This window comes from Podarcis melisellensis, assembly GCF_964234715.1.
Source record: "Podarcis melisellensis genome assembly, chromosome: 11".
Lineage (NCBI taxonomy): Eukaryota > Metazoa > Chordata > Lepidosauria > Squamata > Lacertidae > Podarcis > Podarcis melisellensis.
This window is the reverse complement of record NC_138543.1, coordinates 39,506,510-39,524,846: the sequence shown is the minus strand read 5'-3', so window position 1 is coordinate 39,524,846 and position 18,337 is coordinate 39,506,510. Positions and strand designations below refer to the sequence as shown.

General features: G+C 42.4%; 1 protein-coding gene across 2 annotated transcripts in view; it reads right to left on the bottom strand.

Annotated features, from left to right (window-relative positions):
• PDE4D (phosphodiesterase 4D) overlaps nt 1-18,337 on the bottom strand; it is a 650,804-nt gene that overhangs the window by 475,844 nt on the left and 156,623 nt on the right. For both annotated transcript variants that reach the window (XM_081929693.1, XM_081929696.1), the window contains exon 3: nt 1,290-1,525. In XM_081929693.1, the coding sequence (XP_081785819.1) occupies nt 1,290-1,525 (236 nt within the window). The remainder of the gene's footprint in view (nt 1-1,289; nt 1,526-18,337) is intronic.

Genomic DNA, 18,337 nt, shown 5'->3' with positions numbered 1-18,337 from the left:
GGTGCGATGCAAGCATGAGTCTCGTCAGAGACTCATGATATTTTCTGTCGTCTATCTATGACATTTTCTTAGACATTTCGACTCTATATTGATCGGTTTCAGAACGCAGCTGGCTCATATGTAATGCATGAAATCAAGCTTCTTGGGTGAATGTTTTCACATCTAAACTATCTCATCCATGTCATGGTTCCAGGAATCTTCCAGTATGATGGATAGGTTCCCGGTGCTGTGCTGAAAGCACTTCCTCCCACCTCTAGCACTGATGCAAGATGCTGAGCTTAGAAAGCACGTGAGCTATCTAGAAGCCCAGAGCTCACATTTTTTAGAGCTCCTGCAGCAACCACCAACACTTTTGTGACTTATCAAAATAGCTGCAAACACAGCAGCTCATATCCAGGTCCATAAATGGGTGTTGGGGGAAACAGGCCACCATAGATGCATAGCTTCTAGCTAGAAGTAGCCACATCAGCAGCTACCTGGCCTTGCTGTATTTAGCTCTAGGTTATGCCCTAAGTTTTCTGGTGCTTGAATGCTAGCAGTAGCACTGGTGGGTGGGTATGTGCATGTGGGATGTCTTCCTACCCTCCACATCTGTGGTTATAACAGTCCCTCCCAAGATTCTTCTCTCTGAGGTGATCACAGCCTATCAGGGATCACGGAAGCAACATGATGTCTCATAGTCTTGCAACCAATTATATCAGTGTTTCTCAGACTTGGGTCTCCAGATGTTATTGGGCTACAACTCCCATCATCCCTGACCACTGGTCCTGCTAGCTAGGAATGATGGGAGTTGTAGTCCAACAACAGCTGGAGATTCAAGTTTGGGAAACACTGAATTAGATTCAGCTACAGCATCAAAATCCAGAATACCTGCCAATTCAAAGATGGAGTCATGTGCTTCTTTTCAACCCTTCCATTGCTTCCAAATCACTATGCCCCCAGTGCCTTCCTCACAGAGAGAAGGCTGAAATACATTTTCTTCTTCTTCTTCTTTTTCAGCCAATAAGATTGGATAGTCCCTGTGTTAGCAGAGGGACTGCTTGGTATCAGCTGTGCTATTCACATCACACATTTGCCTTATGCTTTCTGCCACTACTATGAAAACAATGGGTATAGAACTGCCATCTTATTAACCTGTCTTCAATACGCTCTCCATTATAGCTGCCTTAATTCGCTCCGTGATTAAGAGCCAAACATTTTAATCACAGGGACCCAGGACATCGGCTGCCAGAACGCAGTCTCTCAGCAGCCGAACAGAAGCAGAAGCAGGGTTCCAAATCAATGTTTACCTGACAGACTCTGCAGCTGTGATAGCAATTAGTGGGAGAGTTCTCAGCGGAAGGCTGGTGGGCCTCGGCACCGTCTCTGGATCACCCTTTCTGTCCCAATCTGCCTGCTCCAGCTGCCTGAACGCCAAAGGGGGAAGCTGGAGATTACGGCAGGAAAGTCTCCTGACACGATATTGGTCCATTCCTTGAGGAGCACCATCCGCTTCATCGTGCGAGTACAGTGTTTCTTCTGACACCTAGAAAAACAACAGCAACAAATATTGCCTTAATAATTCTCTGCAGTTTCTTTCCTAAACTGCATCCCTTAATCTGGATGTACTTTATATTTTATTTTAAAAGTATTAAATGCACAGAGCAATGAAGAACTCTGAACCTATGTGTGCCCTTTAACAACTGGCTAGAGCAGGATTGCATGATGGGCCATTAGAATGAAGATCTTCTTATAAGGATGCTGTGGTCACACTAGTCCAGATGGAATATTGCAGCAAAGCACACCTGTGCCACAGTAAGAGCAGGGGACAGTACCACATACACATCAACAAATGCTTTTTATGCATTAACTGGGGAGGGTGGTGCAGTAGCTCATAGGATAAGGATCCTTCTGGAGGTTTTCTGTTAAAAACTATAATCAGGCATAGGGATGGACAAATCTGAAAATTTTGCCTTCTCATTTTTCCATTCTTAAATTCAAGTTCACTACATTTCTGCATCAGTTTGCAATTCTTAATCCTCAGAAAAATTAATCTCCATTTTACTGCTCATTTCTCCTAATATAGCAATGATTGCATGCAGCCATTGTCTAATAAATGGTATCAAGGTATGCTATTTTCAATAATATATTCGTTTTTATTCACACTTTCCCCAGATGCATACCTTTTGGAGTACTGCATCACAAAATCCAAAAGACTGCAGAATTTTGCAGCACCGTTCACTGCTGCCTCCCCTGTTTGTTGCTTTTTTGCTGCACTTGCAGGGCCAAAGTGTCCTTTCTGGGGTGAAAGCCTGGGCAGTGTGTATGGAAGTCCTGAGCTACCCTGATTAAAAGACCCCTCTCTCAGCCTCGGTGATGTAGTCCAAAGGAAAACAAAGCAATATATTTGGCACCAGCTTTGCTTCTGTTTGTGCACCGTTTTGGTTAAGTGTGAATTAGGACCTACTTGACCATTATCCTTGACTCGATATCCTCTAGGCTACATTACTATCTGTAGCCAGGACTGCCCTTGATTAATGATAAAATGAATGATGGTCAGAAATGAGAAATCATGTCATATTTACGCATCTTTAATTCCTCTTATGATTTTTTTTTTCTGGGAACAAACGTTTTAGATCAATGAAAATATATTATTGAAATTACATTGGTGAATTATCTACACTAACCTCCAATATCTCTGGTAGGCATATGATGTAGACAGATAGAATTAAAGTTCTGCTCTCTAATACATTTTTTGAAGTCTTTCTTTTAGTGTCGATAGTAATTTAGAAATTCAAAAATAACAACAGAGCCTTAATTTACAGTCAAATGCTCTGCCACTGAGCTATATCCCAGCAGAGCCTTAATTTGTACCAGAAGAATTCAAGTTTCATTGCTTAGGAAATCTAAAGGCGTGCTTCTGGGCACACCTAATATTGTTCTTACGATCTTGTTCTGGATTAAGTTCTGCAGTACTCCCACATTTCTGCAGCGCAGAGGAACTGGTAGTATAGTTTAAAACTGTAGAAATCCACTTCTCCCTGCGTACCTGAGATCCTCAGAACTCACTCTTCTCTGATGCAACTCATACCCAATTTCAGGTTGGTGAGAGTTCCCAGCAGCCCGCTGACTTCCTATCCTTATTTGCATTTTGAACTGCAGAATAGATGGGTGTTACTGATCCTCCTCCCTTTAGCAGTCTCCAGCATACACATCTCAAATCTGTTCTTGAAACCCACCCCCAATCCCCCAGAGCAGATTTGGGGGACTGATGGGGGCTTCCAGGGCAAGGGGAAATTGGCAAAAATCACCTTGCCTCATTTTCAATGAATGGCTGCCTCAACAGTTGCTACAATGATAAGTACAGGAATTAGATATCACCCATCGTTCCTGGAAATGGAAACATTTATTTTGCTAAATAAATCTCTCCTTCATAGACTACTGACAAGCTCTTTATTTTGTAACTGTACAAATAGCTTCTTCCCCACGCTGACAGCAGCATCCCAAGGAAATTGTGTAGAAGGCTGTCTCCGTCAGTCTGACCAGTTCAAATCAGAGGTGTCTTTATGACAGATTGGCTAAATAGGGGACACTGTAAAAACCAGATAAGACGACCAGCTTGCTTCCTAGGCAATGCATTGAAATCACATTTGACAAATAAAAACCTGCCTATCTGCTTTAAGCGTTCCACATTTTTATCTTTTAAACAGATCACACAATCCAAACTCAGCGCTCATGACAAATATCTTGGCTACTCTGAAGGAAATGCGAAAATTATAGGAATTATGGGTGCACTGGGAGGGCAGCAAATGAATCAGAGATATTGATTGCTGTGAAAATGCTATGAAAAAGCCTATTTATGTCATTGAAAGAGTGGTTCAATTACCATTCTGTTTTATTTTTAGCACTCTGTACAAACGGAAGGAAAAGTGGATGTAACTATTTTATCTGTGCTCTGGACATATATGGGGGAAAAAGAGGAATGATGTTTTTAGTAGCAGATCAAATACATTCTCTCACACAGGTGTGTGTGTGTGCGTGCGCGCGCGCGCGCAGCTTATGGCCACTTAATCATAGGGAGAGTATGCAAATAGCAATATGTGTTAGGGAGAACCCATTTTTACCTTTCCTAACTAAAATGTTCAAAAATATTATAGGAATCAACAGAATATACTAAATATAATAAGCAATTCACAATAATATTCAGGCGTCCCCAGATATTATATTCACATGCTGCTTATTTTAACAGCAGCCTGGCGAGTAAATGGGCTGTGAGCTGCAACCTGCATAAGACACTTAGTGAAATATACTCGGAGTCGAGAGTGGATTTCATGCTCTTTATTCAGCTCATAGTGGTGAGGAGGAATGGAAGTTCCCCCAGAATGTCTGCTTTATATACATTATTTACACAATGGGCCCCACGTGATTGGCTGATTCCGGGATTCTCCTGTAGGCCAATCAGGTTGTGGATTCACTTCCTCCTGGAGCTGGATTGGGTGGCTCCTATGGACCAATTAGACTACTGCATTCTGGGTCCTATTGTTCTAGGACCAATCAGACTGCTGCATTTTGGATCCTATTCAACTCAGTACATAACACTTAGGGAGGGCTCATCCACACTGCTGTTGGGGTTGTGATTTCTTCCATTTGTCCTGTGACTGCCAAGCACAGGTCTGAGAGGATTTTCATCTGTCCCCAGGAAAACCTGTCAGCCCCAGCCAACATGGCCAGCGGCACAGAGTGGTGATTAATTCTTAATCGCTGTCTCTGAATTATTTGTAATACTGAGTTTGACTCTTGTTCCATTGCAGCATGCTCAAATGAGCTTCAGTTTTTAGGAGGTTGTGTTGGGTGGGCTGCAGGCCCCATGAGAGAGATTAATGTGCCACTTCCAACCAACCTACCCAGCATGCTCTCCTTGGGATCTGCACCCAGTGCAGGAGGTTCATCCTCCTGCCTCATATCAGGGCCCAAATATATTATGAACAGCCTCCAGGAAGAACTGTGGAAGACAATGCATTCATAGAATCACAGAATTGCAGAGTTGGAAGGAGCCATGAGGGTCATCTAGTTCAGCCCCCTGCAATGAAGGAATCTTTTGCCCAATGTGGGGCTTGAACCCACAACCCTGAGATTAAGAGGCTCCTACTCCACCGACTGAGCTATCCCAAACTCACACAGCATGAATTGGTGTGCGGGGGGGGGGAGGAGATATGGCGGGTTTTCCTTTGGATAAATGGTAGGGAAGTGATGGATTAACAACCACGCTTCATCAGTTTGAATGACACAGCTAGTGCTAACTTCTATGAATGGGTAAGTTGGCAACAGGCAATAAATAGTGTTTGCTTACACACAAAAACAACAACTTCCCACTGTGCATTTCTTTCTTTCTTTCTTTCTTTCACACTATTGTCATGCTCTATGACTACTGGAAAAACAATCTTACCCAAACACTCAAATGTTGGTAATTCATGAACAATAAAGGAACTCAATTCCTACTACAAATCACTCCTTCCAGTAAACCAGACAAAAACTGACGCTTGCTTGCTTTAACTACTTTATGAAAATATGCAGATTTCAGCTTCAATGCTCAGAATATAATGAGAATACACATTTCCCATGACCTCAGTTTAGGGGTGCAGCGCTTCCATTGAGAGATTCTGAGAAAACAAGTAAGAGTGGTGGAACAAGAAGCAACAACTGTGTCCCTTGGGTGACAGGCTGGACAGCCCATCTCCATGAAAGCAGGAGACCTCACGAGAAGGGGAAGGGGAGATAATAGTGTTATGTACTGAAGTTCTCACACTGGGACAGCAGGGGGATACTGTAGATAGTTATGCAATTGAAGGATCGAAAGTGACGTTCAGTGATTGGATAGTCTGTATGCAAATGAAGGATCGAAAGTGACATTCAGCGATTCGATAGTTTTAGAAAGTTGCTACAGTTACGTTGTTCTGGAGCTCTATATAAGCAGGATGACTGAGCTCTTCAGTTCAGTTCTGTTCTGGCTTCTGAATAAGCAAGAACTGTTTGAAGAATTGCTGTGTCGTCTGATATATTCACCCACAGCTTAACAAGTAGTATGCACAGCTGCATGGCCTATGCAGAAGACCAAGTAGAGCAAGGCCTTGGAGGCAATTAGCCGATTATCTATTCTACAGTAAACTTGGGAACCACCCACTCATAGTGCCTCTGTCTTGTCAGGAATCAGAATCAGTTTGTTGGCCTTCATCCAGTCTGCCACTGAGTCTAGGCACCAGTCCAAGGCTTGCATGGCCTCTCCTCACTCAGATGTTACAGAGAAATAGAGCTGGGTGACATCAGCATACTGATGGCACATCACCTCAAATCTCCTAATGACCACTCGCAACAGATTCAAATATATGTTAAACAGCATTGGGGACAAGGTGGTAGCCTGTGGCACCCCACAGCCCAGCTGCCAGGGGGGCCAAACGTCAATCACCTAATACTATTTTCTGAAAGCAACCCTGGAGGTAGAATTGGAACCACTGTAAAGCAGTGCCTCAAATATCCTTCTCACTAAGTTGGCTCAGGGGCAGACTTTGGTCTTTCAAAACACACCCCACCTCTCACTCTCCATTCTGATCAGTTCACTACATCATAATTGTGACGCCCTGCAACGCCTCCTAGGCTAGGCACCCAGTGCCATGGAACCAGTTGCACTGCCCTAAATCTACCTCTGATTCCATGATCAATGATATCAAAGGCTATTGAGGGAAGAAGTAAAAATAACATGGTTGTACTCCCCCTGCCCTTCTCCTAATACAGGTGGCCAAGGCTGGTTCAGTCCCATAAGCAGGCGTGAGCCCACATTGAAATGGGTCAAGATAACCAAGTTCATCCAAGTGTACTTACAATTGTTGTGCCACGACCTTCTCAATTACCTTCCCTAAAAACCGAGTATTTGTGACCAGGCAGTAACTGACACAAAGTCCAGGGTGGCCTTTTTTTCTCCCTCTATTTTTTAAAGAACTGGTTGAGCCACTGCTTCCTTCAAGACAGTAGGGACCACTCCCTCCCACAAGGTTGTGTTAGCCAGTGGATCCACTCAGTCATACCCCCTTGGCAAACTTCAATAAGCCAGGGGGCAGAAATACATAGTTTCAAGCTTGCTTGGAGGCAAGTCGCTTTACCTTCAAAATGCCTTGTAAACAATTCACACTGGGTTCCAAAGGGTTTAAAACTGCATTCCTTGGAGATGCTAACAGGCCCAAGACAACACAATAGCTGCACTGGGTAGCTACTTAAAGATGCAATGGAGGCAGAAAAGGGAGGCTTCTTGCTGGTCTGGGATTTGGGGGGTGGATTTTGTTGTTTTAAATTATACTAGCATTCTTATACCTGGTGTTGCTTGAAAATCAGAACAGTTTTGAAAGGTTCAGTCTACCCTCTTGGTTCAGAATGGCATCCAATTATATCCCAACAGCTGAAAGCCTGCTCCTTGATCTCAGGAATAAAAATGCAAAATTTGGTTGCAGTATCTTAAGAGGTGTCCAAATGCATAGTGAACAGAGTTCCATAGGCAGAGGGGATGATTGTTAAGCCACTCTGGGAATTATAGCTTTTATTACAACTCTAAGCATCCTCAGCAAACTACCCCCCCCCCAGGATTCTTTGGGGGAAGACATGTTTGTTAAAGTGGTATCATAGTGCTTTAAATGTGTGGTGTAAATGTGGCCCAAGTCTTTTTTTCCTTTCAGTGATAATCCTAAATCTATTAAGGATTTTTTGGTAGCCGATGTGACAAAAATGGAATGGGAAAGTTCCCGAAAAAGAAAAGTAGTCAACAAAAACAAACAAGCACCCAGCTTAGTTAAAGTATAGCTTTGAATAAAAATAACGAGTATGCAGTGTGACTTCATTGAAGACTGGAATATTAAAAAGGTCCACATAAGCACATAATTTTAGGCTTGTACAGAATTATAAGCAAAATTTATCTGAAAGACTTTCAGGATGCTTATAACCAAAAAACGCTCCATTTAATTAAAATACTGATAAGAGAAATGGCAGAGAAAAAAAAACAGAAGATAACCATGCACACACACAAATCCAAACATGAATGCAGATATATGCATCCCTCAAGCAACAGTCCAATAAATATCACTTCTCCTGATAAGATTCAAGCACCAACTGCTAGAAACATCACAAGTCCCCTCCAAAACCTCAGCCTTACAGGAAGCAAACATAGCAGATGATAAATAAAACAGTGTAGCATTGAGATGCGATGCGCACCCTGCTGTGCAATGCCGAACTTAAGAATCCTGTACTTTTAGAAAATGTGACTCAGGGAATTAGTGAGATGGAGCGTCTTGGAGCTCAAGTGTTCCAAGTGCTGACAGTTTCACCAGCAACTTCACTTAAGAGTCGGTCAAGGCAAAGATATGTTTTTGTTTGTTTGTTTGCTTGCTTGCTTAAAAAAGAAGTTAAAATACTGAGGTTATATTACAGGGCAGATTGAACAGATGAAACCAATAGCAAGTCCAGTGGTCAAGAAGGTGGTTTCTACATGTGCTGTAGAGGAAGTAGGGGGCAGATGGGGCACGCAAACCTTGGAAGGTAGCCCATCTAGGAGAAGGATAACTTTGATTCTAAACCTCTATGGCCTTGCATCTTTGGGGAAAGAAAAGGCTTAAAAGCAAACCCTACACAAATCCGGAGTGGCAACCCTAAGGTTTCTGGATGGCACCTTGTATGCCTCCTTCTAGAAACTCCTGTAGCCAAGGTGGTGCTAAACTTATTACTCTGCTTGCCTTTGGACCACATCAGGCTGAGAGGAAGGTATTGTCGCCTGGGCAGCTCAGGACCCCCATATACACTGCCCAGGCTTGCACTCCATGGAAGGTGCTAACACAGAGGTTTGACTTCACCCCCAGAGGCAAACTCCATTGTCTCTCAAGACAGACAGATGCCAACAACAACAACAACTCAGGGGCACAGCATCTGCCTTGCATGCAGAAGGCACTGGGTTCAATCACCCCCAGCAATCCCTAGTGAAATCAACCTGGAAGAATTGTATACACCTAGAGTATTCACATTTAGACACCAGTTTAACACTCACCTCTTCACCTAGGCTATCCCCGTGGGGTGATCAATCCAGCCATACTGGAGGCTGGTCTGTTAAGGGTCAATTATGCACTGCCCCACAGACTTCAGTCTGCCCTCAGCCAGCCCCAACTACCTGCCTTCTCACTTAAACTCATTCAAGGGGGGCCCCGTCTATCAGATTCCATTGGAATGAATGGGCCAGTTAATCATGTCCATTAATTTCAGCAGGTTACTCTGAATAGGGCTACCAATGGCTGCAGCTAAGTGCTGCCCTTGTAGAACACAGCAGGGAGGAGAAGAGAGACTAAACTAGAATTGGATGGCTCCACCTGTTGTCAGTTCTGGCTCCCCCTACAGTTTGTTGGCCTCCTTGCTTGCTTCCCCACCAGCCTCAATGGGCACCCAGCACCACTGTGTTGCTATATCAGTCTGATCTACTGATTTCTGACATAGTTTGCACTTGTTACAGGAATGAGATTTTACTGTTGACTTTAGGTACCCTTCAGCATCAGGATATTGCCTTTGAATTAACGCTGAAGCACTGTCTGCAGTGATTGTTACCTGATGGCTCATTTACACACAAAAGTCATCACTTTGTGCTCATGTCAATGGTAGACAAAATGTGCATATGTAAAGTGGCAGACAGTGTACATTCAGGTTCCCTGCATGTATACCATCAGAAGTGTTTGCTGCTTAAAATTCAGCTGTGTCGGTACAGCTATATTTAGCCTGCTGCTTGTAGCAGTAGCAGTGGTAACAATCATGCCACTCCCCCCATCTAAAAAACTGGGTTTTGTTGGCAAAGTGGAAGTTGCTGCCACTATGTGGTTCACACAAGCACCTTGCCACTCTGAAATGCACCTAACATGGGAGCATGTTTCAGAGGCCACCATGGTGTTGATTGTTTGTTGCATTACTCAGGCTTCAGTGATTTGCTAGTTTCTTAAAAGCACCTGGAGTACTATATTTATTTCAGGGTCATTTCCTTAAATCACATGGTACATTAACTGGCTAAGCAGTCGTGCATTCCCAACTGCAAAGAACAATAAACAATACTCTCAACACTTTCTCCAATTCAATTCCGTTTCGTAAAACAAGAAACTGCTTGGGGGGGTGGGGCGGTTAAGTTTTTGTTTTTGTTTTAACAATGCAGGTTTACTCCATCGCTCAGGCTACTGGCAACAAAACAGAAAACCACACATACAAATTTGTACAACCACAAAAATGTCAGCTAGAGATACAGAACACACAGTGTTAGCTACATGCTTTCAGTCCATTGATATGCTAATGTTCAAAGACTGTACTGTTCAAATAGGAGGTGCAGAGAGGTCATCTTTTTATTTTCAAAGTTCTCAGCATGTTTCATACTCATGTGCATTCCAAAGAAACTTATTACGTGATAGTCCTCTTAAAAAAAAAGAAGATGACAAATAAAACTAAAACAGCATGATGGATTAGATTCAGTGTGAAAACCAGGCACCTCAATGTTTTAGAAGAAGAGTGTAGGTTTGATATCCCGCTTTATCACTACCCGAAGGAGTCTCAAAGCGGCTAACAATCTCCTTTCCCCTCCTCCCCCCACAACAAACACTCTGTGAAGTGAGTGAGGCTGAGAGACTTCAGAGAAGTGTGACCAGCCCAAGGTTACCCAGCAGCTGCATGTGGAGGAGCAGGGAATCAAACCTAGTTCACCAGATTACGAGTCCACTGCTCTTTAACCACTACACCATCACACATCTGTGGGAACCCAAGGGCAGCATGTGACCTTTGCAGGCCTTCAATATGGTCCACCACAGATGCCCAAGTCACCCCACAGATGGCCAGTGCCATCTGCAAATGAAGTGTCCACCCTCAACCATGCTCTCTTCTGCAGTGTCATTGGCAGAAGTGTAATAGTCTGGCTTGTAGGGGGGATGAAGACCCATCACTGCTTTTGTAGCAGGGTCCCTGTCTCCAGTATCCTAGAGCTACCCAATCAGTATGAAAGGGGAGCTCTGAAGCCACTGAGAAGTCTTTTAACCCTCTGTGCTGATTGGAGCTAATCAGACTGAAAGAAGGTGTGCCAACCCACTGAGGATTGGCTCCTAGGGTCACTTCAGAGAGAGCATATAGGAAGAACACCAGTGAGTTGTTGTTCTTGATGCTCCAAAGCAAAGCATTTAGGAACAATGAAGAGAGAAGATGCTTCAGTTTCAAAACAATGATGTGCAAGTTCTGTTATGATCTTAGGTGTTAAGTGCTCCCTTGAAGTACACAAGTGTGAAGTGTGACATATACAGTTGTTTATTCAGATAAATTCCACAAATTACATAAGCATGTAGACAGCAAGCCTATATATATATTTACCTGGGAGTAAGTGCAACTGAACTCGGTGGGGCTTCAGCTGACATGTATAGAACTGAACTGTCACATCAAACCTATTTGACATTCATAGAGAATTCTTCATAGAGAATTATACTTATCTTCCTTTTTTATTTTATCAACACGATGAGGCTAAAGCAAATAAACACCTTTTGCCAAGACAGTGGCTGTAAAGGCACTTCACAACTCTAAATATATACATAGGCAATTTTTATTCTTCTCACTAGCTTGCCTTCTTTAAAGCAGCAGGCCCCTGTGAGAGGCTAAGCATAGTATATGAGTTGTCTGTACTACATGGACTCTTCACTCAGCCAATTCATGCTGCTGATACTCCAAAATGATAAACTGAAATCCATCACTTGCAATGCCTTTTTGCCCTGGCAGTGGTAATATCAATGCCATCTTCAATTACCAGAAACTCAAGTCTATAGAACATCTGATTTTTACATTTAATGCTACTGAATTTGCTCCTGCCCACTGGTTTCATTTTTATTCATTGTATACAAAATTCATAGTTGCTTTGCCTTTTGCAGTTCCTTGACTCAGGACAACTGCTAGCATTTTATTTATTAATAAACGTCAACGCCTCACAAATCCATCTAAACTATGCCTGTTATGCTGAATATTAATTGGAAGCATCCCCTTTCAGTAATTTGTATGTTGGTGGGGGAGAGGAGATGGTGGTTATCAAAGTGTATCCCTGATTGGCTAGAATAGGGAATTGCACTGATAATTTTAAAGTCCTTTAAAGTGCACAGTTTGAGGGGATGCAAACTGTGTGCGCAAGTGCACATATGAAAAAGGCTTCTGAAAGTTCATTCTGATCACTGCAGAACAAAAGCTCAGATAAGCAAATAATAGAGGAAGTTCTACTACCACCCTCTCAGTTCACAGATGGATAGGTGCAGTCTTAGAATAGCAGACATTTCAGTAGCTTGGATGGCATTGATTGAAAGTTCACAGTCTTAGATTGTTCGTCAAAGAGCAATGTAAGTCAGGGCAGATAAGTAAGGCTCAAACTGATGAACAGTTTTAAGATATTTAATCCAGGGAGTGAAAGAAGTTGATTGAATAACTACCAAGTCTAGATGACATGAGTCATATGGAAAACCCACAGCTTTGCCTTACTGACTTATTTTACTTTTTTATCAGGCTTTTTAATTTTTAGTTTCCTTTCAACTAAATTCTGTGTGCCAAAGCTTAAATTATGAACTTGGTTTACTTTTTATTAATGGTTTACTCCCATTTTATTTAAAGTCCTCTTACTCCTTTATTAAAAGAAATTAAAAGCCATAGCTGCCCATCTGCCGTCTTCAGATCCTGCTTAGTATTACACACTTTGATCATCTTCATTTAATTGATGTTGTTAACAAGATAAATCACACTGTCTCTTAGATGACTTGCTTTCATGTTTCAGATCACCCCAGTTATTATAAGTGCCTTGCAATAAACTTCCTCTGATCCTTTAATCGCTTTTAGAAGATGAAATGAATATTCACAAAGCATTCCTAATGAAGGCAAACCCATTTATATTCTGGCCATACCCTCAGATAACTAACAGGTGATAGGTATAATGACCTCCCTAATTTTCTCTGGTTTGTTTTTTGAACTGGTTTGTGCCAGATCACCTTAGTTGTAAACTTCGTCACTGAAACAATACTGATATTTTATTTACATGTATAGTAGCATTTTGTCCCGTCCCCCCCGCTCAATTGTCTTGGCAGTTAGTAATTTCATTCCTAAGCCAATGCCAAGTGCCTTACAGGCAGGGGTGCTAATAGGATTTCCTGGGGCCTGTACACACACACCACATAGCCAATCTACTGGGAATAACTGCTGCTTTTGCACATGTATTACCAATATGGACTGCTGTTTTGCAACTTTCCACTGTCCTGATATTTTACAACAAACTGCAAAAAAAAGTTTGCTAGGCATCTTTAAAAAAACAAAACCCAAACATTAAAAAATGCTCTAAATATGTGCAGTTCCACATGTGTTGACTGAGTCTAACCTACCTCACAGGGTTGCTCCAAAGACTTCCCCCACCCATCCCATAATTGCTGTTTGTTTTTTTTCAAAAATGCGGGGGAGAGGGAGAGAGAGGCTAACAACACAATCCTATGACTTCCTGTATAGGATTATAGCCTTAACACAGGGAAGGAGCACTTTTCAAATAGGCTATGAATTATCAGACCAATAAACTGCTCTATTTAGCATTCTGTGAACATTTAAATATAGATAGCAACTTATATTTAGAAAATACATCATCAACACATTTCAGTGTCACCATAGGCTGCACATGCATGTTTATATATCTCCTCACTCTGCCTAACACTAAAGTCAGCTGTGCACTTACCACAGGTGGCAATTCAATGGCGTTTACCTCAGAGCAGTCCGACTGAAATGAATGAACATGACTCAGCTTGGTTCATTAATTTCAATAGGTCAATTCTGAGTAAAACCCCATGTCCACAAAATGAGATGTTTTTAAAGAGATGTTTTGAAGAAGGTAAAAGCAATGTATCAGTAAGGATCAAGAAGCAGTCAAAGTACATGTTGTTCAAGTATTTTTTTTATTATTAATATTAAATGTTTTCAATAAGGGCAGTGCTGGAGTTAAAGTGGTGAGGGTGGTTCTCCTGCACAGGGTGCTAAGCTGAGCAGGCACCAAAATAATAATAATAATAATAATAATAATAATAATACCTATATTTATATGGGTACCTACTGAGAAGATCCATTTAAATTGCAACTATACCAAAATAAATTATTGTGAACATAAGAAATATTGGAAGGAGGGCTCCAAATTTTGTCCTCACTCAGGATGCCATGTTACCAAATTCTGACCTTGATAAGGGGTTGGCCTGGAAGTGTACACAGCCAGAAAGGGTCAGGGCAAACTAATTCCTGAGCTGGACGATGATCTGCTACCAGGTAAAAGGCCATGATGATGTATTTGACAATGCAAGGTAGGTACTGGAATAAAGTCCCCCAGATCAAGGTTTGGCCACCAGAAGTAAGTTCTCGCAAGTTTGCACATTTTAAGAGTCTGCTGACAAGAGCTAGAGTCAGAAGAAGTAAGAATATCCACACACAGCACCCAATGTTACGCTGGGGGAAGGGAGAGAGCAGAAGCCAGAATCAATTGAATCCAAGATCACAGCTGAGTAGTCTGTCCAAGGAACTGGAAACAGAAGATAGCCCAAGGCTGGAAGCAGGTGGACAAGGGGAGAAAACAAAGATGCTTGAGTACACAGCCAAGCAGACTGGTGCTCAGACAAAATCTAGGACCTGACCTGGAAGGAGAAACTAGGACCTTTGAATAAAAGATCATATTTGCTATTAAAAGGCCTGAATGCAAAGCACAGAAGTGTGGATTTGGAAGCTACGCATCAGCTGTTTCCCTCCTTCCCCAAAAAAGGGGCCTCTTTGCTTTCTGTTCAGAAGTGATTTCAAAGTGATAGGAGAATGCAAACTCTTTTATGACTTGCTATACCTATGAAAAGCTACAGAGTCAATTTTATGGCCAAGTGCTGAAGATTGTCAGTCCAGGCTTGTTTAATAGCCTAGAATCTTGCTCATTCACTTCCATCATAGCACCGCCCCTCTCCCCTACCCCTCTTCGCAATTACCCTCCAATCACCTCTCCCTCTTCCATTCTCTTATTTTTAAAACGTGCATAATTGAGTCCTTGCTTCCTTCCCTACCAAGAATTCCTGGGCCACCTAAATGGATGCTCACAGGAAAGCTAAATAATGACATTTATCTCTTGCGTCCAGTAGAAGTTACACAGATGGTCATTGGAATTAGGCTGTCTTCATCCTTTATTCTCAGCAGTCCAGGGGTTCATTATAAAATCAAGGAACACATAATTGGCACTGAATTAGAAGGGTCACGGGCAGATGTGACTCAGCTGTCAACTGAGAACAAGGTGAAGACCTGCAGGACTTGGAAGTTCAACCAAGTAAACAGCTGTTCAAGATGCTGCTTTGAGCCTCTGCTGGGCTGGCAGTCCCTGTCTGCTGCTCGACTCAGAAGCTCTATGTGTGAGACAGAGGAGAGAAATATATAGTGGAGAGAGGCATAGGTTGTGGGGAAATGAAATATGGTGTAGCACTGTTAGAGTGGCAGGTATAGGTAACAACAGGACCAGGATGTAGGAGATGTGCTGGGGTGCACAGCGAAGCTCGGGGGAAGATTAAGGCTACGCCAGGGGTGACTAACCTGTAGTATCCCCAGATATTGCCGAGTCCTATCATCCATGCTCATTAACCATGCTGGTTGGGGCTGCTGGGAGGTGGAGTCTAACAGCTGCAGGGCCAAGGTTATACACACTTATGTGAGAGCATGTCCCATTGAATTCAATGGTTTGGAGAGTGGCAGTGAGAGAAAGGGGCCTTTCGGTGAGGGCCCCTAACTGTCAAGCAATATCCCTAGAAAGGCCCACCCGCAGTGGTATCATTTTTGTTCCAGAAAAGGATTCTTTAGTTGATCTAGTTCTTTCAAACTTTTCTTAGCAGCTTTTATTTTTTAAAAAATATTATACAGTGGTACCTCGGGTTACATACGCTTCAGGTTACATACGCTTAAGGTTACAGACTCCGCTAACCCAGAAATAGTGCTTCAGGTTAAGAACTTTGTTTCAGGATGAGAACAGAAATTGTGCTCCGGCGGCGTGGCAGCAGCAGGAGGCCCCATTAGCTAAAGTGGTGCTTCAGGTTAAGAACAGTTTCAGGTTAAGTACGGACCTCCGGAATGAATTAAGTACTTAACCCAAGGTACCACTGTATATCAAGATTTATTTTAAAGGAGATGTTGTTTATTATTTTAGTCTCTGTTCTGACAGCATTTGAAAACACAATTTTTTACCACTATAGGGATAATGTAGCACATTAATTTTGCTGAGAAAATTGTTGTACAGTACATCACATCACCTAGAGGACTAGGCTAATAGGTGACTAATATAAATAAAACATTGTTTTAATGAAAGCTTGAAAAGCAGTGTCTTAATGGAATGTTTCGTATCAATTAATTTGCATGACAGTCGTTTTGTCAGGCTTAACAATAGAAACAAAAAAGAGTACATAGATTGATTCATTAAAAATATTGTTCAGAGTAACAAGTATACTGATTCTGTTGGTGGTGGGGAGAGTACAAACGTAATATTTTTTGCTCACCAAAGAAAAATCCAGACTGAGAATGTGCATGAGAAAGCTTGAAACAGCCTTCATTTCTATGGTAGAAAACAAGGAAATATGCAGGCGAACAGAAACATTTATTTCTCTCTTCTCACTTTATGTACCATTTCAGATCTTGATGAGTGGGGAAGTGGGGACACACAAAGACCAAGGCTTAAAGCTTGCTCCCAGATATATGTTGATGATTAAATTGGAAAAAACTAAGGGCAAGATTCAACTGAGTCCTGATGGAGCTCCTGGGCTGCCCAGACAACAAGACCCCCTTCTCGGGCTCGCGGATGTGATCCAAAGGAAAGCACCTATTTGATTGCAGGAGTTGCCAGAAGGAGGCGTACAAAGCACCATCCAACTGTCTTAGGGACTCCACTCTGGATTTGTGTAGGGTTTACTCCTTATATTCTTCATCGTCGTCGTCATAATGTGGAACAGCCAGATTTTTTTAAGCAAAGGGATCTGTACATACTAAACATGTTAATCAAGTAGAAGCAGCACCCAAAATCCCAGGGCAACTGCTGTGCCACAAGGGCTTCGGAAGGGCCCACTGCCACCCACAACTCTTACCTCCTACCTGCAGGCCTCTTTTCTGTCAAACTACTGGAAGTTTTTTTGTTGCTGTTGTTCTTGATGCTAGCAAAATGTCCTTCTATACCTAACTCCGGAATGATTTTATCATTTCGCCTCCTTTAATTCGAAATGAAATGGTGCATTGATCTGTACTAAGCAGATCACCTAAGTATGCATTTGGTACCCGCAATGAAAGCAGCCAGTGCTCATCCCTCATTCACTGATTTATGCAATTGTTCATATTTCTGTCATTCCATGAGTCATGCACTAAAAAGCAGTAGCAGATATTTGTCACAGAGCAGACAGAAAGAGAGGAGTGAAGATGAACTATCAGAAGGGATTGTTAGAATTCCTGCTCCGTGATTGCAGTCATGGGATTGTTGTTTATCACATGACAGTGTATGTTTTGACTCCACAGAGTGGGAAGTGACAGAGACAGGATGTTTGTGTTACTGTGTTCCGTGAAGTGGGACTATTGTCCTTTGCTGTCTGATGCTAGAGAGAGAGAGGGAGCCATGTTGCAGTGCTCCGTGTGTGTTTATATGTACCATAAAGTAGATTAGCCAAAATGCTGAGTTACTGAGTTCTGTTATGCAAACTGCGGACACTCTGTGGATCCCTAAGTGTGCCGATGTCTGTTGGCATCGGTTGTTGTGATGTTCGGGCAGAAGAAAGCTTTTGAAGCTCCCGAACGATTGACCAGGAGGGAGAGAGCATGCCAATCGAGCATGTGTCTCTGCCAGGGTCCTACTCGAGTGTAGGATGAGCTCCTGACAGGGATGTCATGCCAACTTTTAACAGTAAGTTGCATGGTTTGGAACAAGGAACCTTGGTTATTTTCTGTTAATTTCCACTGCATGATGCAGAAGTATGAACTACATTTTCTGGGCCAACATATGCAGTCATCAGAATCAAATGGTATTGTTTGTCCTGAACTCCATCTGGACATCATAATGTGCTTGCAGAAATGGGTGAACATGCCCAACCTTGACACATTTAACATAACGCCTAAAAGACTAAACAGTGGAATCTGCAGAACGCCAGAAAAATAAGGTTCAACGTTCAGCTTCACTGGATGTCCATTAGTGTTAATGTCATGAGAGAGGGAGAAAAGCTTTTCTCTATCCACTTTCTCCATTCCTTGCATAATTTTATAAACTTCTATCATG